Source organism: Enhydra lutris, unplaced genomic scaffold, assembly GCF_002288905.1.
Source record: "Enhydra lutris kenyoni isolate GAN:26980312 unplaced genomic scaffold, ASM228890v2 scaffoldscaffold44, whole genome shotgun sequence".
NCBI classification, from domain to species: domain Eukaryota; kingdom Metazoa; phylum Chordata; class Mammalia; order Carnivora; family Mustelidae; genus Enhydra; species Enhydra lutris.
In genome coordinates, this window is record NW_019154128.1 from 11,684,578 (window position 1) to 11,706,926 (window position 22,349).

The window sequence follows — 22,349 nt, forward strand, 5'->3', positions numbered from 1 at the left end:
GTAGTCTCAGCCTGCTACTTCTCCGCCATCTTGACTCCTCCCCCCTGTTCTTTACTTCTTTATTTTCTCATTTAGTGTCTTTTCAGGAGCAGAAGTTTTGAATTTTGACATTTTCTACTTTATCAATATTTTCCTTTTATAGTTATTGTTTTCCCTATGCTAAGAAACTTTTGCCTACCTCGAATCGTGAATATATTTCTCAGTGTTTTTTTCCCAAAAGCTTGATGCTATCAGCTTTTACAAAGGTCTGTGTTACATGTGAGGCTACATTTCATGTATGATTCGAAGTAGGGGTCAAAGTTCATTTTCCTTTTCCATTATGAATATTTACTTATTTTGGCACCATGTTAAAAAAACAACACAACCTTTTTTTTTTTCCTCCATCCATTGCTGTGGAGACTGTTGAAAATCAAGGGACTATATGTGGGTCCATTTCTGGCTCTGTTTCATCTGTTTATCAATTTCATACTGTCTTGATTACTGTAGCCTTACACTAAGTTTTGAAATAGTGTAAGTCCTCCAACTGTTTTTCTTTTAAATATTGCTCTATTCTAGATGATTTGCATTTTCCTATGCATTTTAGAGCTTATCAATTTTCATTAAAAAACAAAACCTGGTGGGGTTATGATTGGGATTACATTGAATCTGTAAGTGATTGTAGAAGCAGCAGATGTCTTCATAATATCTATTGAGTCTTTTGACCATGAACTTCTATCTTTTCGCTTATTTTGGTCCTTCATTTCTCTCAGAAGTATTTCAGAATTTCCACTGTACAGGCTTGCATGTCTCTTATTAAATGTATTTTATATTTTTCAGCACTATTATAAATGGAATTTTTTAAAATTTGTTTCTAATATATAAAAATACAATTGATTTTGCATAGTAACTTTGTATCTTGCAGCCTTGCTAAGTTCACTGACTAGTTCTAGTAAGTGTTTGTAGATTCTTTAAGTCTTCCTGTATAAACAAGTTATCAGCAAATAGATGAAAGCTTTACTTCTTCTTTTTTTAATCTTAGTGCTCTTTATTTCTTTTTCTCACTCATTGCAATGTCTAGGACCTTTAGTACTGTTTTGAAGAGGGGTGAAAGTGGGCATCCTTGTCCTGTTCTCAGTCTTAGCACATGGTTCTCATTTTTTTATTTTAAAAAAATTACGGTCTCATAGTAATTATATTTTTAGTGTTAGTTATTTAAGAAGATGAATATGTGCTGCACATGTAAGAGATTTTATACACTTCTTAAAAAAACTGACATCTCCTTGGGTACTAAATTAGCATTTTGTTACATGCAAATCAGTGTCTTTTTTTTTCAATGTCTTTTTTAGTGTACATTTTTGTTTGCTTTCATGATATGATTCTAATATAGTTCATAATTTTTTCAACTTACTCTCTAATGTAGGCACAAATTTTTTATTTCTGCATATCTTTCTTTTTAAAAAGCTGAGTAATACTCCATCACACGATTGAACTGTAATTTATTAATAGCAGTACTAGTAGTGGTTCCTTATGGTGGATTCCTCGAAGAGGAGTTACTCTGCCAAAGGGTTTGAGAGTTTTTGTGGCTCTTGATATACATTGTGAAGTAACATACTAATTTATAATTACCACTAGCTGTGTTGGAGCTTGAGCGATCTTTAATTTCTCCTGTTAAACAGGACTTTTTTGCCCATTTTTACATAGGCCACTTTCTGCGTTTAGGGCATAAAAGCCCTACCAATAACTTCACCCTTCTCTATGTTTTCCTTTTGGAGCAGCCTTGTCTCTTAGAAAGAGAGTGCTTATGGACGATTTCATGGGAAATTTTGTCTACATGGAGTTCAACTCCAACCCTTAAATCTGGCAACAGAACTAGTAGTTTATCTAATTAAACTTACCATCCCCATTATCTACCTTGGAGCTGTGATAGTCATTTCTGGCTTTTAAGCATACTCAGTATGGACATCATCAACATCACTCAAGATAAGTAGTTCATACTTTCATATAGTGTTACACAGTGTCTTCCTGGGGAAGTAAAGCTCATTAAGGTTATGATTAGATCATCATTAGTCTGACCTCAGTTATGTAAAAGGAAGTCCGATTACAGTTAAGTTCACTTTTAATTACATCAGAAAACCAGTAGGAATGTAATGGTTTTCATGCTCCTCTACCATAATGTCACTCCCAGAAATACACCAAGATGTGAAGCCATTAAGTCTTTTTACTTTTGTATTTATGGTATTCTCCCTCACATACTATTTTAGAAAATTGAAGGCATATTTTTTAACCTGAGTTAGTTATTTAGTGTTCTTTAAAAAGCCTACCTTTTTAAACTATTTTTATTACTTTTTTGAAGTTTTATTTTACCAGTTTTATTTACATGTAGGGATTCTCTATTAACTATTAAAGTGCTTTGTTGTGTGAGCTGGAATTTTTTCTGACTTGTTTACCTTTTTTATCTCCTTGTAATGCTATTTTGTTTTTGAAATATGAATATTTAGTTTTTATGAAGTACAACTATTTTTGTTTTTATGCAAATTAGTCTTCTGTTATGATAACTAATCTCTGAGGTCAATTCAGTATTTCCCATACTTCTTTCATATTCTTTATGGTTTTGATTTTTACTCTGAATTTTATAGTTGATGGTTATATTTATTACTTAGAATGTATAGAACACTGTGGTAGGGCCTGAAGAATATAAAAATGAATAGAGGCACTTCATGCTCTCAAAGAATCTACTAAAGTAGGCTGAAACTATTACTTTCAAAAAACCGTAATAGAAATCAGTAGTCAGTGCCCTTCATGAAACACAAATGACAGAGACATCATTTCCCAGTGGGGTTGTCAAGAAAGGGTAAGAATGACTTAAGGCGTGTGGACTGAGGAACTGAAAGGATGAACTGCCATCATCTGAGATGAGGAAGGCTATGCTTGTAGCAAGGTTTGGGGGAGAGACCTGGAGTTGAGCTGAAGGCCTATTAGGTTTGAGCCATCAAGTAGGCAGTTGGATACATGAGTCTGGAGTTTGGAAGAGTGACAGGGCTAAGGATATAAATTGGAGAGTCTTGTGCTTATGCAGGTCCTTAAAGCCATGGATGAGAAGAAGTCACCATAGGAGAAACCAAAGTTTAGTTCTTCAACTTTTCTTTTCCCCTCTTCCCTCCATTAACAGTGAGTTTCTACTTCATCATCCAATGTCTCTAGTATTCATGTTATTTTTGCCATTCATATCCAGTAAGTATCTTTTACACCCTTCATCCAGTCTTTAGCAAACTGTATTGAATGTCTTTTTAAAATATACCCTGGTAAGAATTTTAAAATATACCCTTTTATAATATACCCACTTCTCAACTCTTGTGCATTGCTCTTAGTCTCAGTCACCATCATCTCTGCCTGGATCATGACTACTGCAATTAGTCTGACAGGTCTCCCTGCTCCTACCACTGCCCAGCCAGATAGTCTGTTCCTAGCACAACAGACAACTAGATCCTTTTAACATATAAATCAGAGTGTTGTCCTTCTTCAACATAAAACCCTGCTATCACTTCAGTTTCACTCAGAATTGAGACCAAATTCCCGATAAGAGCTCCCAATGCCCTTTTGACCTGATCTCCTATTTTTCCCTCCCTTGCTCATTCTGCTCTAGCCATGCTGGCTTCCTTGAACATCCTGTGAACATGCCAAGCCTGCTCCCTTATTAGGGTCTTTACACTGTCTGGTCCCTCTTTCTGGAACACTTTCCCAGCAGATATCTGCCCAGCCAGCTCCTTTACCTTCTTTACCTCACCAAGACTGCTCCGGTGTCACCTTGTCAGCAAGGTCTACACTGCCTAACCTACTGAAATTTGCACGTCCTTACCTGTAAGCCTGCTAATTCTGATCCCTGTTACTCCCTCTGCTCTTTCTCTTTTTCCCTCAGCACTTAACCATCTTTATCAAACTTTATAACCTATTTATTATAGTAAGCTGGTTGTATCTTGTCGGTCTCCCTGAGAGCAGGGATCTTTGAATGTATCCCAAGGTTGCGGAGGAGTACCTAGAACACAGCAGGCACTGAGAAGGTATATGTTTAGTGAACATATGAGTGAATAATTCTTTCAATACTAGCCTCAGTTAGTGAAAAACAGTAGTGCCATTAACCATTCATTATGGGACAAGAGAGGAAGACCGAGCCTTTCTATTCATTTGTTGTTTTTGTGCAGGGCTGGTGAGCATGATGGGAGAAGAGGGAGTTATGAAGGGAGGGAGAAAAGAGGATACAAGTTTCAGTTTTAGATATATTAAGTTTGAGTTGCTAAAATGTTCATGAGAACATCTCTTGCAGGCAAATGGAAAGGCAGACCTAGGGCTTAGGAGGGAGGCCTGGTCTAAACATGTTGATATGTAGGATTGGACTTAGCAGTGGGAGGCGAGAGGTAAGGGGTCATGTGAGTGGATGCACTCATCCAAGGAAGCATGTAGAACAAGAGGAGAAGGTGGCTAAGGTCAAAAACTTGAAGATACCTACATTTAGAGGGCCAGAGGAGGAAGAGAAGTCAGAGAAGATAGAATATGAAAACAAAAGTCATGAAAGAAGGCCAGTAAGTTGATGGTGTCAAATACGGCAGAATGGGTAAGTGGTTAAAAGATGCGTTAACACTTAGGGGTCATTAACTGAGAGTAATTTCAGAAGAGTGGCAGAAATAGAAGCCAATCTGTAAGAGACAAGGAAAACAAGCAGTAAGAATTAGAGACTGATAATTCTTCTGAGAACTTCGGTAATGAAAAGAAGGAGCCATGTGATGGAAGTCCAGGAAAATAAAGGGTGGTTGTTGCTTTTAGCTTATAAGAAGCAGAGAATGTGGAGACCATAGCAATAATAAAAACCTCTGTCACCAAAATCAGAGGAGCAAGTAGTAGAGACAAGAAAGATACTAGAGACATTCATAATATTTTATAAAGCTAAAAGACTCTTTACTGCCACATTTAGAGGTGAGGCAAGTAGGACGCAGAGAGACCAAAAAAATGCCAAGGTCAAGAGTCCTTAATAGCAACCTATGAGGAGCAAGGGTGGGGAGAGAAACGGAATCAAGGGATGGAGGAATAGCTTAGGGAAGTTTGGGGCAGGATGAGTAAAGATATTAAGACATCTAAGGAAGGGGCTTTTAGGGTAGCTTAGAATTTTTCAGAGAAGTAGGCAGTAATCACGTAAAAGATTTGGAACAGAATGGCTTCAAAGGATTACTGAAGGAAAATCTATCTGTAGCAATAGTAGGTTTCTTAATCCCATGTTCCACTCAAATCTCCTGCAATATGGATTCTGTATGTTTTTTTCATTGACATTTCCTAAAAGTCTTGCATTATTCCTTACCCTCTTTCTTACTTAAAAATATCTGCTGGCAGCGGTGGGTACATCTCTAGGATGAATATGCTACTCCTGCCCTATACCCAGTTCCTCTCCTAAAATGAGAAGATACCAAATGTAGTCACTATCAAGTTGCTTCATTTGAAATGCACATGCCCTTATTCTGAAAAACAACAGAAGGAAATTCTTTTAATGCAATATTCAGGAAATACATCTGCAGCAGAACAGCATAAAATTCTACACACTCTATGTGAAGAATTCATTTCCTACAGATCCCTTAATAAAATAAATAGGCAAAGTTTCCTTTAATGGAGGAGGTAATGTTTTCTCCAGAGGAAAGGAAGAGTCTGATTTCAGCCATGTGATGATAGAGAATAACAGTCAAATCTAACATATTCTGATACTTTTTTTTTTTTTTTTTTACCCTTAGGAAGCACACATAACACAACTTGTTACTTTTCTGTGCTAACATACCATCTTTAAGGGTATGATATCCTTAATCTGAAAGATCATTATGATTACATTTAAATCTGGCTCCAAACTAGTTTTTTAAATTGTGACTAGTTAAAAGATCAGGCTTTGGAGCTAGTTGAGAGCTCAAGATTTGGAGTGCCATAGATCTGGTTCATATATTGGTTCTATTAGCTGAGTTACTTTAGGTAATTTACTTTACCCATCTGAGACTCTGTTTACCTTAAAAATTGGGAATAGTGATATACCAGCCTCAAGATTGCTATAAGGTCAAGTAGATGATGTTTCTAACATGCCTGGCAATGATGAGATACTCAATGAATGTTTGTTGTTTTTATTGGACTATTGACTATTCCCCAGACCTGACCTGAACTATATTTTTCTGTTTCTGACCCTTTAAACATCTCTTTTCCTCTTTCTAGTGGTTGAAATCTTCTCAAAGACCTAGCCCAAATGTCACCTCCTGCATGAAATCTTACAAAGATACCCCATCTGGAAATGAGTTCTTCTGTATACAACTTCTGTGCTTCACAAAGGCCACTTACTAATTATTGCCCTGTGTTATGGTTGTTTGTAAGTTTTATCCTATTTTGGCAAAAAATGAAATGTCTAGCTTAATTTCAATCTAGGTATTTTTTTTCTTTAGTCTAAACAGGCTGAGGTCTATGTAGTTGCGTAAGCAAAATTGTTGGTAGAACATCTAGATCGTCCTTTCTGCTGTCGCCTATCCCACAAGTTGAATAAGTACTTCAGAATCCCTTGTGGATTGAAGGCATTTTCAGACCTCCCCAAACTGAATTCTCTGCTTTCCCAGAACATGTGTGCCCAGAGCCTTCCTGGACTTTACAGACTAGAAAATAGAGATAGAACATGAAAGAGGATTACTTACATATTCTGTTATCATCTAGAAATTGTCACAATGTCCTCATGAGCGAGTGATTTCATTATGTGGGATGATATGGGCCATGAGGAAAATTGCTGCTATATTATCAGTAGAATGAAGTCCAGAAACAACCAGTTTAAGGGTTGCTGCTCCCCCATGCCTATGTATTCCATTTTGGTTGATCCAGAGAGTCAAAGACAAGTATGTGATTTTTCCTTTCTCTTGACTGAGGTGCTCGGAGGTAGTGTGTTGTGCTGCAGATAATGCAGGTTTGTACATGTCACAGCGAGATCTGGCGTTGTCCCAAAGAATATCCTTTATTTAGAATTTGGTTCACTTTGGATAGTTAAGCTTGAAGGTTGTTATATTCTTGATTTAACTTGAAAAATGCCAGCACTCGCTTTGATAAAGCATTCACTCGGATTTAATTGTTATTTCTATTTTGGCTATTATGGAGGCACTGAAAAGACTAGTTTCTGTAAGTGGTTAGTAGCCTGCACAGCAGGACTGTGACATGCAGCACCATTCTGACGGATTAGGCAATTGTGTTCCGAGAATGCTTTGTATCAGTAGCTGTACTGGGCAGTATCTGCACTCTCGTCTCCTTTATTACTGTGGATGTACCAATTTCCAACCCTTACAGTCAATGCCGAAAAGTATGTTTTCAGAGCAGAAACAGCCATGAATTTAAAATTCAGGTCTAAGATAGGAATAATCATACAACTGGACAAAATATTTACTTGAGGAGGGGGGAGTCTTCTATACAAAGGCCCAGTAATGTTTATTCTTAATTTACTAAAAACTCGTATCAGATTTTTAAGAACAGAATTTGGTCAGTGGGCACAAACTTTCAGTTACGCATTAAGTTCTGGAGATCTCATGTACAGCACGGTGATTATAGCTGTGTTATAATACATACTATGTTATGTACTTGACAGTTCGTGAGTAGATCTTAGATGTTCTCACCACATAAAAGAAATGCTAATTATGTGACAGGATGGATGAGTTGCCATGGTGGTAATCATTTTGTAGTTATGTAAGTATATGGAATCAACTGGTTGTATACCTTAAACTTATACAATGTTTTATGTCAACTGTGTCTCAGTAAAGCTGGGAAAAAGAGAAACAAACGAGTAAAATTAAGTCAATAGATACACAGAATTCTGTGATGAGATAAATGGTTAAATGGATCCCAGCCATTCTCATAGTCTAAAAGTATTTGGGGCTAGGGTTTGGGGAGCCTCTGTAGAGGTCCTGCCTTGCTCCCTGCCAGAGAGCTACAATAAGTCAAGCCAGAGAGTGACAGGTGCCCCGTGCTGAAGACCTTTAATGAGTGAGCGCATCTTAACCTCTGTTTTTTTCCCATTCCTGTTCAAGGATTTAGCATATCAGAAGTCTTCTTTTAGAATTGCACTCAGGGTTTTGTCATACTCTTCCCAAACTTAGCTTTCTGCCCAACAAGGAAGGAAGTCTTTCAGCTAATAAACAGCTGTAACGCAGGGAGTTTAGATTGTTCTTTAAAAAAACAAAAAACAGGGGCGCCTGGGTGGCTCAGTGGTTAAAGCCTCTGCCTTCGGCTCAGGTCATGATCTCAGGGTCCTGGGATCGAGTCCCGCATCGGGCTCTCTGCTCAGCAGGGAGCCTGCCTCCTCCTCCTGTCTCTCTCTGCCTGCCTCTCTGCCTACTTGTGATCTCTCTGTCAAATAAATTAAAAAAAAAAAAAAAGAAAAGAAAAAAAACAAAAAAAACAAAAAACAAAAAAAAAAACAAAAAAAATCCCACAGCAGCAGCAGTACAGCAGTGATATTCACAGATTTGATATTCGTAGTTTTGACCAGGAGCAACCCAGAAGGCGCATGACTTGAGGTGATTTGTAATTTTTCTGAGTAGTAAGTCACTTAGCCTACTGAATATACCTAGCACACCTCTGCACATCTAAAATTCACCACAGTTTTCTTCTGCATTCGCATGCCAGCTAACTTCTGCAATGATAAAAACATGTTTCTTTGTGGGAAGCTTGCCTGAAAAGAAACCCAACTACAAATTCTATATAATAAGTGAAGATTAGGTAAACAGATGTAAGAAATTATTTGCAAATTTGAAAGGTCTTACATTTTTCTGGACTTGCCCACAAGAGTTGGCAGCATTCGGACATGAAAATTAAGGCAGAATCATTGCTGACTTTTGGTAAGTGATGTCTTAGCATGTTTTTCAGTCAGTTACCCACCTCCATAGCTCCTATGGAGCTATGATTAGACAGCCATAGACGGCCTTTTCAGGAAGAGGCCCAGCATCATGAAAGGGAAGCCAAACCTAAACTATAAAGATGATAAATGGGCAGATTATAAAGGTGATTTTTTTTCTTCTTGTTCGTAAAGCCCAAAAACATCATACTGTAATTCCCAGGAAGTAGCATTTATCATATTTTCAAAAGTGCCTTCACAAAAGAGAAAAATGATGAAAGAGAATCTACCCACTTGACTAAGCTCTGGGGTTCTTAGCAACTGACTGTCATGTCTCATGTCTTACGTGCTGTTCCAGCCCCCACTACCCTGCCATGAAGTTCAAGGAAAGGCTGGTAGAGAAAACTAGGAAGTTGAAGAATTCTAGGTACTGCCTGACTTTCCCCTTGCTCATTCTGGAAGCAGTATAATACCAGACTGCCTAGGTTCAAATCATGCCTGTTTGAGCTGGGAAAGTGATTTAACCTCTTTGTACCACAGTTTCCTTGTCTGTTAAGTGAGGATAATAATAGTACCTACTTCATGGGATGACATGAATTAATATATCTAAAATTCTTAGCACCCGGGGCAAAGTAAGCTATTGTTGTTGCTGTAATTATTCTTACTGACGTATTGTTAAGTTCATTTATTTATTTATTTAGGTAATCTCTACGCCCAACATGGAGCTCGTACCCATGACCTTGAGATCAAGAGTCACATGCTCTTAGAGCTGAGCCAGCCAGACGCCCCCTTATTGCTGTTATTTTTGTTGTGATTGCAGAGGAGCTGTCAAGCGTAGCCATTAAAGAAAAGGGGGGTGTGGTTTACAACTAATGGTCTCCCAGGGAAAAATTGTTTTACCATGTGATCGGCTATAATTTGGGTCATCGAACATTGTTAATTACATTAACACTGGGTCTTGGGACTAGAGAAAATGTTGTGGTTTCTCTGCTTCGTATGTGGAACAGCCTGTTAGCACCCAGTGGAGGAGGAGTGGCCGGGAGTTGCCAGCCAGCCACAGCGATGTGCTTGCTTCAGTCTCTCTCATCTCCAGAGTATTGGCCCTCTCCTTCTCTCCTCTTCTTCAGGCTTAGATCACTCATTCTGGAGCCTGAAACTCAGTAGGGTATTGATCTAGTGTCCCATTATCTCCCTCCTCCCTTTCCCGTCCTGTCTCACTGTGGATTTTAACGTTAGCCTGTCTTCTAACTTTCTGTGTGACCATAAGCAAATTACTTTGACCTCAATTGCATAGTCTTTAAATGGAATAAAAATGTCTCTGCCCATTCAGAGGCAACCAGGGGTTTTATGGAAATGACAGATGTTAAGCATTTTCAAATCCTTGAAAGGAGGATTCTTTGACAGGACCAAACTCATTGTAGAAAGGCTGTTTTCCCAAGGAAAACAGTCCTTCCTCTGATACCTAGGCTTTATACCCTAGTAGTGCCAGAGTTGTTTAATTCCAGCTCCACCATCTTAGGAGCCTAGTGGTTTTGAGTACCACTTTTTTATTTGCCCTCTTCTTTCAAATACTCACAAGCACTAATCCACGTTATGGCTTTACAGCCAGTAAATTAAATTATATGAATTCTAAACACAGTGTTTTTGAGCTGTAGAGAGTCTACAGCCTTTGAAACCACTAACTTAATTTTGTCCAATTCTTACTGAGTAACTCAAAAAGAGCCAAACTTTTTCCTTTTGAATTTGGTTTGAAAAATAATAATAAATTGTTCCCAGGCAGTGGTCCTGGATGCCAAATTTTATCTAGGACCGAAATCTTCTGTCTGCACTGAATATTCCCCAAAGTAAAGGGTTAAGGAGTGTTAATGAAGAGATGATCTATGACAGCTTTTACCTTACCTACAACCTTGTGGTCTCAGCTGTGTGACTTTGGGCAGATCATTTAATCTATCAGAGTTTTGATTCCTTTATCTGCAAATATATCTCCACAATAAATTTTTGAGAGAATTAAATGAAATCATCTTCATTGAGCACTTTGAAAGTGTGCTTATCTGCATATAAAATCCTACCTCTTAAAAGAACAGATGTAAGTGGAAGAATATTTATTCTGACATACTGTCATTGCTTAAAATAAGACTCCATAAGCTCATTCAAGGCACAAGCTCTGTTACCATCTTCCATAGTCTTCTTCCACAGTAAATGAATGCTTAATGAAGAAAGCTGAGTATGCTTTTCTAATTTATTTTTTCAGATGCTTCAGAATGCTTCAATTTTGTCACATTCCTTGGAAGAGCCTTGATATTTTAGCAGATTTTTATCATTTAAGGGTATGTGTATGTGTGTGTTTAAAACAACCAGACTCAATGGAAGGAGGGTGATCAAGCCGAGTATATAGGGTTGTTGGGGTTTTCTCTGGTTCTTTTTATTGGAGGGGGGGTGTTGTTTTAAAAATGTAAGAAAATTAATTTTTCTTTGTTGCTTATAAATTTATTTCTAAAGCTGTTCCTAAAACAGGATTTTAGAAAGTTTTAGGGTAGTAATCACATCATTTCAATACATGATGTTTTCCGATTTTTATGTACTCATGCTCATTTCGATGTATATGTATACACATTTGGGTTTTTTAATTATAGTTTTAATTATCATCACACAGTGTACCATAACCTAGCAAGTGGGTCTGAAATAGGAAAAGCTACATAAAAATCAATACTACAGGGTGCCTGGGGGGTAACTGACTCTTGATTTTGGATCAAGTCATGATCTCGGGGTCCTGGGATCCAGCCCTGTGTCAGGCCTCGCACTCAACAGTGGGTCTTTTTGAGGATTCTCTGACTCTGCCCCTCACCCTGCTCATACTCGCTCTCTCTCTCTCTCTCTCTCCCAAATAAATGGATAAATCTTTTTTAAATCACTACTGCTTACTCTTTGTGGCACTGCTTATTATTTTCACTGATCTTAGATGTTAAGTGTGGTGCAAATATATAAGCACATTGTAACTGGCATTTTTTTTAATAAAGCCAATTCCCTATACTAAATTGCTAAAATAAAACAGCTAAGGATATGTCCTCCTATGTACAATTAATACAGCATGCATGCTGTATCCAGTTTCTGTGCATGTACACCAGATCTTTGAAAAAGAAGGAAACATTAGTAAGTTCTTCAGAAGTTAGAAGCAGGTAACAGTCTGATGCTTATAAACCAAGTCTTTTGGAAGACAAACTGCATTTCCTAATCTATCACAGCTTCTTCCTTTCAATTCCTCTTGTTTTTGTTTTTGTTTTGTTTTCCTGCTACTCATAAATGCAAGAGTATGTTTAGATGCCAGGGTGTGTTTAGATGCAGGAAGTGCTCAGATGCAGGAAGTGCTCAGATGCAGGAAGGGCTCCAAAGACCCTCCACGTGATACCAAACCAATGTGGGTAAAGATGTCCCCGGCTGCTGCGTGGATAGCTGCACCCCATTTAAAACTATACTCTCACATTAAAGTCTGTAAGGGTTTTCAGAACAATTCCTTTATCCTTTCTGAAAGGATTGCATTATTAAAAGTTTATCTGCAGTTTTCAAAAGCCAATTAGCTGTAAGTTCTTGTGAAAAATTGCTTGCTGTCAATTTCTGTGGTAGATTACATTCTCAGGAAAGCCATTTAAACATTGCCTTCACTGACCCTACCAGCTTCTGCAATGTGGTACGTTGTTCCAAAATGTCCTTGCATTCTACATGGATTTACCAGTACTTGTAGATTTTGCACAAGCAAAGATTTTTTTTTAAGGATTTTGGCCCAGTTCAGTGTCTTGGTTTCACAAAGAAGTTAAAAGTTTGAAAAGATTCTTTGATGATTAAAGTGCAACTCACGTTGCTGCCCCTTTGACGTGGCTGCTGAGACAGCAGATGTGGTAAAGCCGGCACTATCTCTTTAAGCTGAACTAAATGTGTGCTGTTGTGCATTCCCGTGTGTAAATTCAGCTCCCTGTAGGTGGTGTGAAAGGAGCAACGGGTCTTTTTTTGCCACATTGGAATTTATATTTAGTCTTTAATATTAAGACCAGTAGATTTAAAAGTACATATTGAATCTGTGGTTTTTGTGTTAACAGATTATTCCTGAACTTTCATTTGTGTCCCACCACTTACTCTATAGTTTCAGTTAAGAGGTCCGGGTTTCCTCGCTAGAGTACAAGCTCTCTTTTTAGATCACTGAGCATCTCCCTGAATTACAAATTATGACCTGCTTTGTCTGTACCTGCTTATTTATAAAATGACTCTGCTCTTGCATTGAATGTTTTATTTATTGATATAATTACAACTGAGTAAAACTAATGGATAAAAGTATGAAAGTCTCTATTGGAACTGTTGAGAATGGGTAGCCAGCCATAGGCACCTTGCCCTTACAACGCAGTTCTTTCTGCTGTCTGTTGCCCCCCCACCCCGCCCAAGCACGTGCTAATAGTAAGTTGTTCTTAAAGTGATGGGCTTGCATTACTGTGGTTCTTCTGTGCTCTGTGGGGTCTCACAGTACTTTACTGTAGAGAACCTGATCCTGGGCTCCCATACTGAATGGGTATATCTGAAGTCTTACAAAGCTTGAGAATTTCTTATTTTTTGGGAAGGATCTTACAAAGACTTTATCCAAAGGGGAAAAGCATTGCATTAGTAACAAGTTTCTGTAGGAAATATCAGAGATTTTAGGTTATATAAGCATTCTCCTTGAAAAACTCTCTGCTGCAAGGTCTGTATTTTAACTTTGTGCAGATGTGCGCTAAAAGGACATGATGTGCTTATTTGTTTCATTTATGCTACTTTCTTACTTTAAGTAAGATGGATGAAATTACATATTAAATAAAAACAGGAGCTCAGGCCGCAGTCCTTAGCAAGCTGAAAAAACCCTGTAGAGACAGTGGAGAAAATGATGCTATGACTTTAACAACTCATCGACTTTTGAGAGAATTGTCTACATAAGCGCATTTATATAGTCATTTCTTTGTGGAATTTATCGGTATTAGCTGTCTCCTATTTAAAACTAATCTGCCACTAAATCGTGTTGGTGAAATGTTGCCAGAAGTATTATGTTTTATATCTTAATCTAACATATCACTGATTTTGATGTGACTGCAGTTATAAACAGACACACACTGATGTATATGGCATGAAACTGTAGTCCGTGAAAATAGCTGTGCGGCCTTGGGCCAATTATTTAACTTCCCTGAACCTCAATTTTTCTTTTCTGTATGATAGGACACCCAGCTTTTAGGATTCTTGTTAGGATTGAATGAACACCTCTATCAAGCACTCACCTAATGCCCAGCACTTACTTGTAGGTACTGGGTTCCAAGCTTTAATAAAATGCAGTTTATTTTTATATGGTATTTTCGAGGCAGAAAGCATTTTATATTGAGTGTGATTTAACATACCCAATTCTAAAATGAAACTCTGTATTGCATGTTACTTATCACCCTTAATTCCAGGGCCAAAATTCAGAAAATTCAGAATAAATTTTTCTTAGGCTCTCTACAGATTGCATGTTTCTTGAGTGATTACCAGGTGTAAAGCATTGTTTCCGGTCATTTACGGTTGAATATATTTGAAATCCAGGAAGGTAGAGGTTGATCTGAATTCTGTTCCCAGTTCATTTTATAGTCCCTCCCCTCTTTGGTTTTTGCTATTTTCCTTTTTCTGTAAGCCCGTTGTAACTTTAAGAAAGTTTTCAAAATAAAGTAGCATTTGACTTTGTTCCATAGTCATTTAAAAATAGGGTTGATCAATATGAAGCGTTAGCTAGGAGCACAATTTGGTACTTTTTTATCGATTTCAGTTACCAGTGCCCTCAGGCTTCTGTATGTGAGAATGAAAATGATATATGAAATAGGCACCCAGGTTAAACAGACCAATTTTCTTCTTACATCTGCAACCACTATAAACAGAATTCTTTATATGGAAGTGACTTTGGTAGCAGTTAGTGTCTCTCTCTCTCTCTCTCTCTCTCTCTCTCTCTCTCTCACATACACACACAACCTTAAGACTCCAAACAGCCTCTTGAGCCAGTGTTTTTGTTACTGAGGCCAAGACTTATACAGTGATTTGGGAATTTTCTGCCATTTAGTTAACTTTCATTAATTATGAAATGCCATTCGGGGTTATAGATTTACAGCCCATGAATATGCTTTGGCATTTTAACAGTTGATTGTAAGCCAGAATCTTGAGGATTTGAAAGATATTTTACTGAATAGCTAGTTGCAGACCGATCAAGCCAAGAGGATAAATACCAGGGAAGCCTGCTCAGCAGGGCATGCATTATTGAGAAAGTTGTGCAGAGAAGTTGGCTGTGGGCAGAAGTTGACATGTGTCATCTGTCCCGTCAGAGCTTCAGCAGCTGTTCCCTGTCACCAGGGCCCTTATGTGCTACTGCTTGTCCAATAGCAGTACAGACACTGGCTGCCTCTCCGTTGAGCTGTGGAAGCCGTGGACACACAGACTTACATTGTATGTCTCACTGGCCACCAATTTGAACGGAAGCTCATTACAAAAAGAGATAGCAAGCACTAATTCTTTGGTCTTCTGTTAGACTACTAACCAAAATATATTCTCAAGAGAGTTGTTGGGATTTCGGAGAATCTAGGTTTTTGACTAAATATATGGTTGGAAATGTAGCAAGATTGTCCATTTGAACCCAAAAGGATGCCCTGAGTTGAGAGATGAGAGTGCGTTCTCCACCAGATGCCAGACCAGGACTGCATAATCACTGAAGAGGCTCTTCTGGTTGAGCACAACAGCCTAAAGACTGGAAATGAAAGCATTCCTTTCGTGATAATGTAGCAACCTGCCAAATGGGATACATCCTAGTTCTGATGACGGACAAGCCTCCAACAGTTTCCTTTTTCCCTTCTTGTATGCCAGAGACATCCTTAGAGGAAAGGATTTGAGGGCATTAGTATCACTATCTGTCTGATTACTGTGTTGACATGTTTAAAGTGCCATTAATCATAGGAAATGGAACTTAGTGATGTCGAAAAATACCCAGCCAAGAACTCTCAAGAAAGTAAGCTACAGCCCAATATTCAGATGAAATTGAAGGGGGAAATGGCTTAACCCTTTCTTTTTTTCTTAATTAACTTATTACTGAATTCCAAAGCTAAGTAATTCAGAGGCAGCAAGCAAGGGAAATGGTAAACATTGCAAAGGGAAATGGAGAAAGGCAGATATTTTTATTTTGTGAATATTGCAGCAGTAATTTATATAGTATATAAAAATAATACTCATCTCAAGATTATGTAATTAAGGTCTTACTTGCTTCCACACCTTCCATTTTTATAAGCAAGTTACTTTTTCTTTTTGATATCCCCTCCCATATTTTTCCTGTGGACTCTGAATACTTAATATACCTGATACAGTTTAATCCACAGTGAAGCTTTACTGTCCATGGAATTTGAGAATTAGTAGGCTGACAGAATGCTTGCACAGGTAACTGTCATCAGAGGTGTTCAAAAGTAAAAAGCAGTGATACGGCACATGAATAACAGATTTGCATTTGTCAGAAAGCTGGCAATGCTTACTGGATATTTTTCTGGACTTTGAAATCATCAGTTCACTGTTTGCGTCTTAGCTAATTTAAGTATTTGAGTATTCCTAACTCAAATTTAGGAAACATGAGATAAACACAGGTATCCTTATTTAGAAAATATGTTTGAGGGGCACCTGGGTGGCTCAGTGGGTTAAAGCCTCTCCCTTCAGCTCAGGTCGTGATCCCAGGGTCCTGGGATCGAGCCCTGTGCTCAGTGGGGGAGCCTGCTTCCTCCTCTCTCTCTCTCTCTCTCTCTCTCTCTCTCTCTCTGCCTGCCTCTCCGCCTACTTGTGATCTCTCTCTCTCTGTCAAATAAATAAAATCTTAAAAAAAAAAGAAAATATGTTTGACGCTAAACTCTAATGAACATTCCACTGTAAAGCATTTCTGATGTTGATTTTGAGAAGGTGCTTCTTTGGAAAAGAGCCCAAGAACCTAAGTCCGTCCCCTCCTTTTTTTTCTAAGACAGGTCATTCATTATGCCATGAGACACAAAAGATTTTTAATTAAGACTGATTGATCAGTTGATTGATGATATATGGATCTGAGATGAATGAATTTTAGGGTGACCTGTATAGAGAGTTTGGAAAATAAGTAGTATTATTATTAATAAGTGCTGGGGTTTTTTTGTCCCTGCAGGTTTTTGTCATTCATCAAAGGGACACTGCATGATATTGGAAAGCCTGAAATGGAACAAAAAATAAATTCATTCCTTGAAAAGGAAGGAATAGAGAAAATTGCAGAAAGTGTGCAAACAACAGTTCACACTTTACAAGTCATCATAGATGGTCTCAGCCAGCCTGAAAGCTTTGACTTTCGAACAGGTAAATAATTAAATTTGAATAATAGCACCTTGCCTTTACATATGCCACATTGTCTTCTGTGGCTCTCACAACAAACCTCTGTTGCAGGCAAAACTGAAATTATTATCCATTCTGTACGTGCAGAAACTGAAGCATCGTGCCCTGTCTTCAAAGTCATTGCAGTTGGTTAGTATCCAGAGCCAAAACAAGAAGCCAGGTTTCCCGACTCCTTGTCCCATGCTTTTTTTCCATCACACTAGACTAAATGCCTCACACATTGGCTGTTGTGTGCATGGAGGCACACACTTTTCATAATCCTTTTGTAAGCTCTTCTTATTTTGTAGGAGCCGGAAGTCGAAGGTAAGGTATGCAGTTCATAAACTAAAAAGTGAATCTTCTTGCTAAATTGCAGACTTCCAAGTTCCTAGATTCTATGTCAGTGAACACATTGAACAAATAAGATACTATCTCTCTGTTGATTTTCCTTCTAATTAAAAGAGCTCTCAGCTTTCAGTGTAGGTAGATGATGAGGGAAGTGTAACAGACATAGTTGTTGAGAGCAATGGCCCAATAAAAAAGAACTAAGGTATTAAGTGACCCACTTCCTAAGGAAATTTGAATAGAAGCTCTGAGTTTTAAATGAATCTGCACTTGTCTCAGTCTCACAGTCAGTTTTAGGATACCATGTTTAGGCTGAGTTAGGCTCTGTTGAGTGGGTTAGGCATGCTTCTTTGTGAAAAGGTTTAAAGGAGTTTAAAAATACACCCAGTAAGGGGCGCCTGGCTAGCTTAGTCAACTCTTCATCTCTGGGTTGTAAATTCAAGCCCCATAATGGGGCTAGAGATTACTAAAAAATAAATAAACTTAAAAAAAAAACAAATACCCAGTAAGTTCATTATACTATTCCATCAACTTTTCTGTAAGTCAGAAATTATTTTTTTTTAAGTTGGAAAAAAATATGTAATAAGATCTATGACAAAAATGTGGGAACAGGAGCCTCCAGGGTGGTCCATCCAAAATGGATGTTTCAGTAGACAAGTCCATCCCTGTTTAGGGGCCTGATGCCCTTGTGTGTGAATTCCCTGGGTATTGTTTAGCAGGATACTAAGGAGAGCAATGGTTCTCCAACAGTGTGGGCTATGAGGCTGGTATGCCTAGGACACCATTAGAAGATGAGTAAGTATGCTCTCTCTACTGCAGGCCTCCTATACTGGGTTTCCTTGATCGTTTTTGTCTTGGTGTTGATTGCTCCGTTATCCTGGTTATACTGCAGACTCAGAGCGAAAATCAACATTCAGATTATACGGTTCAATTAAACAACCAACTGCTAAGTAGAGGTCCTCACCTTGTCTTGCCCTTAGTGAGCAGAAACACAGATGCACCTGGGCTCTGGACTGAGCTTACCAGTTACTGCAGTGTTTATCATTGTGACAAGTGAAATTTCAAATAAGTCTCTTTAAACTCACTTTGGAATTGACCTTTGCCCTAGTGTAAGTCACAATTTTCAAAATTGGACTGTCTGAAAGCTTTTATTTTAATACTAAAACTATCCCTAGGGGGGAAGACAAACAGTCATATTTTTGAAGAGGCAGATAGTATTTTGGATGTTTCCTCATTACAGTATTTTTAAATGTTACATCTTTCCTTTTCTTCATTTTCTCAAAAGTATTTCCTTCCTTGATGCCTCTTTCTTTCACTGAACTCATCCTGTCTTCTAACAAAATTGATTCTATTTTATTAGCACTCTGGTTGCCTATTAAGTTTCTATATTTGAATTCATCAGAAGCAGCCTAGTGACAGCTGACTGATTATGTAGCCTTGGCAATCAAAGTGTTAAAGTTTGCCTGGTACATGGAGGATTTTCTGATTTCTCAGTGGCCCAGGCTGTCTTCAGGAACATGTTAAGTAGTTCCTGACTCTGATTTTCCATGCAAAATTAAACTAAGCAGCTGATCAGGAACCCTTGGGGAATCTGTAGCAGCTGGACCTCTATAAGAGAAAAGAATTTCCAGGCATAAAAACAATGCCTATGAGACCTCAGGGACCATCTACCTCTGCCCTGATCAATGACTTAGTTTCACTTTGCTTTGACACAGTGTCTGCCTAGTGTAATATTACAACAGGTTTTTTGCTTTTGGAATCTACTACTTTGGTGTCAGGGAAAATTGTACAGAATCAATTCCAGTTTTTGCATATTCCTTTTTTTATGAGGAAAATGAGATTTGAGGTTTAAAAAGGGTTTGTTTGTTTGTTTTATGGGAAAAGGGTGAATTTAGGGGAAAAAAAAAAAAAAACTTGATTTCAGGATAGGTGGACTGGGGGAGGGGAACTGAGAGGTGGCCAGTTGTTAATACAACTGTAAAGGATAGCTTTAACAAGTAATCAGGATCAAGCCAACAGCTGTGGAGGAAAAGGAAGTGGGATGGGTGGAGGGAAAATGAGGCCTTAGTAAAAGGAGATCCAAGCATAGAATGTTCTTTGTTATTAGAATCAACATTCAGTAATCCTAGGAAAGGGGGCCAACAAGAGCATGGGAAAATGGAATCCACAGATAACCCAAAAGCCCCATTTAGACTGTTAGTACTACCCTTCTCCCTCATGAAACTTTTTTTTTTTTTAAGATTTTATGTATTTATTTGACAGAGATCACAAGTAGGCAGAGAGGCAGGCAGAGAGAGGAAGGGAAACAGGCTCCCCGCTGAGCAGAGAGCCCGATGTGGGGCTCCATCCCAGGGTCCTGGGATCATGACCTGAGCGGAGGGCAGAGGCTTTAACCCACTGAGCCACCCAGGCTCCCCTCATAAAACTTTTGTTGTTTTTGTTTTGTTTTTACTAGAGCCATGATTCCTTGGTATGCTTTATACTCACTTTGGGGCGGTGGGGGGCGCTGGTGTTAATGAACAGGGAAATGTACACTGTGGCCAATAAGAAAATAGGGTTGTAAGGAACTTGAGAGCAGGGATCTGTGTGTCTTCATCTTTGTATCTCTAGCACGAGTGGATTGCCCGCATAGGAGATCATACCAGGAGCTAATAAATGTTTAATGAATTAAACTGAAAAAGGAGAAAGAAAATTAGGAACTGGCTGATCTGGGTTTCTGAGCTGTAGACAATCAAGAATGTATTAAGTTTTGATTGGCCACGTATATTCAAAATGGATAGAAATTGATTCCTGAATTCCAAATTCGTGGTGGGAAATGGAAGATAACATTTTAATTTCATTTACATTTGACCAAATGTTGATGTACTTTCTGCCACCTTTAAACAGTTTGAGAATTCAGGTACTGGAAGAAAAAAATCCCAATTTTCTGTCTTTAAAGGTCTTAACTTTCTTATTGTTTGTGATTTGGCTTTATATATTCATTGAGCAATGATATTTTCTCATCACCTCCTCATAAAGAGGAAAATAAAACTCTAGGCTTCTCAATCCTTATGTATAGTGCTAATGTTTGCATGCTAATGAGATAGAGTTTGAGGAGAAGAAAATGAGTAAATTTTCTCGTATTGTTCCTACCAGGTAAATGCTCTTCTCCAATTAAGATGCATTTTCTCTGAAAGCAAGCCTGGATTTCAGCTCCTTTTATGTCCCCTCTCAATGCTAACTCGTGGTCTGGGCATATTTACTAATGTATATTGTGTCTAGGAAGTATGTACCTACTATTTACACTGTCTTTTTTCCCCCCTTTTGTTACAGATTTTGATAAACCTGATTTCAAGAGAAGCATAGTCTGCTTGGAAGACCTGCAGGTTGGGACAGTTCTCACAGGCAAAGTCGAGAATGCTACTCTGTTTGGAATTTTTGTAGATATAGGAGTGGGGAGATCAGGGCTGATTCCCATACGAAATGTAACAGAAGCAAAACTTTCTAAAACAAAGAAGAGAAGGAGTCTTGGACTGGGCCCTGGAGAAAGAGTGGAAGTCCAAGTACTCAACATTGACATCCCCCGATCGAGGATTACTCTGGACCTCATTCGGGTGTTGTGAGTGTCGCACTAAAGCTCAAACACTGATTTTATTTTCTCATTTCTAGAGACGGGCAAGAATAAGTCAGGTGTTTGTGACTTCTAGGTAGCAGATGAGAAAGGATTCACTCAATATCAGAAGTATATTTCAAACACTTTCCTTACTTTTCCTTCTGAACAAGTAGGAAACTAACAGCTCAATTTCTTTTCCCCTTAAAGAAAATAACTAATAGACATCCTCATGTGGTTTTATTTAGTAATGATTTTCTGACCCAAATTTTATTTTTTGTACTTCATCTTTGACTCCTTTTGCATTTTGTATAACAGATTGTCGTTTCATTTCTACTTGCCAGCTTGCCTTGCTGGACTTGTATGGAATTCTTTTCTTGATTTGAATTGTACAATGTTTCTTGATGTAGGGCAGGCAGTGGTTAGCCCTCCTGTTTTACAGATTTTTTTAATCAGGACTTTTGGACTTGATTCATGATTTTCTCTTGACAAGCAAATAAAAAAGATGCCAATTAGATAGGTCCTGATGTGTTTGTAACCATCAAGTGAATGGCGCAGAACATTTCCAAGAAGTATATATGTGTTGATCCCTACAATAAAGTTCTGTGGATAGTGACCTTGTTTTTGTTATGTTGATTCAGTGAATGACCTAGGAGTCCTTCTTGATTAAAGATGTGCACATATTCATGCAAATTTCATCTAAGCCAACTGTGCCTTTGGGCAAGAGGGAAACCTCTGGAAACTTGAAGAATGGCATTCAGTTTGACTTTACTTAGCACAGAAGGCATTTTCTTTCTTAAGCATTAGGACTAAACTTCAAATGGAGAAAGAAATGGCCTTCCTAAAGATTGACTGTAGATCAGGTATGAAGGGGCTAGAAAAACAAGTAGATAAAGCAAGTGACTCTTTTTTTTTTTTTTTTTAAGATTTTATTTATTTATTTGACAGACAGAGATCACAAGTAGGCAGAGAGGCAGGCAGAGAGAGAGAGAAGGGGAAGCAGGCTCCCCGCTGCCCAGAGAGCCCGATGCGGGGCTCGATCCCAGGACCCTGGGATCATGACCTGAGCTGAAGGTAGAAGGCTTTAACCCACTGAGCCACCCAGGTGCCCCAGCAAGTGACTCTTAACTCTGTTTTTATTCAATGAAGATGGTAAGTATTAGCATG

The 22,349-nt window shown here is 38.3% G+C and overlaps 1 protein-coding gene across 1 annotated transcript in view; it reads left to right on the top strand.

Moving 5' to 3' along the window:
* Positions 1–21,897, top strand: part of LOC111155851 (S1 RNA binding domain 1) — a 204,471-nt gene extending 182,574 nt beyond the window's left edge. The window contains exons 19-21 of the mRNA XM_022516271.1: positions 12,700–12,750; positions 17,049–17,233; positions 20,906–21,897. Of these exons, the coding sequence (XP_022371979.1) occupies positions 12,700–12,750; positions 17,049–17,233; positions 20,906–21,195 (526 nt within the window). The 3' untranslated portion in view covers positions 21,196–21,897. The remainder of the gene's footprint in view (positions 1–12,699; positions 12,751–17,048; positions 17,234–20,905) is intronic.
* Positions 21,898–22,349: the final 452 nt, after the last annotated feature.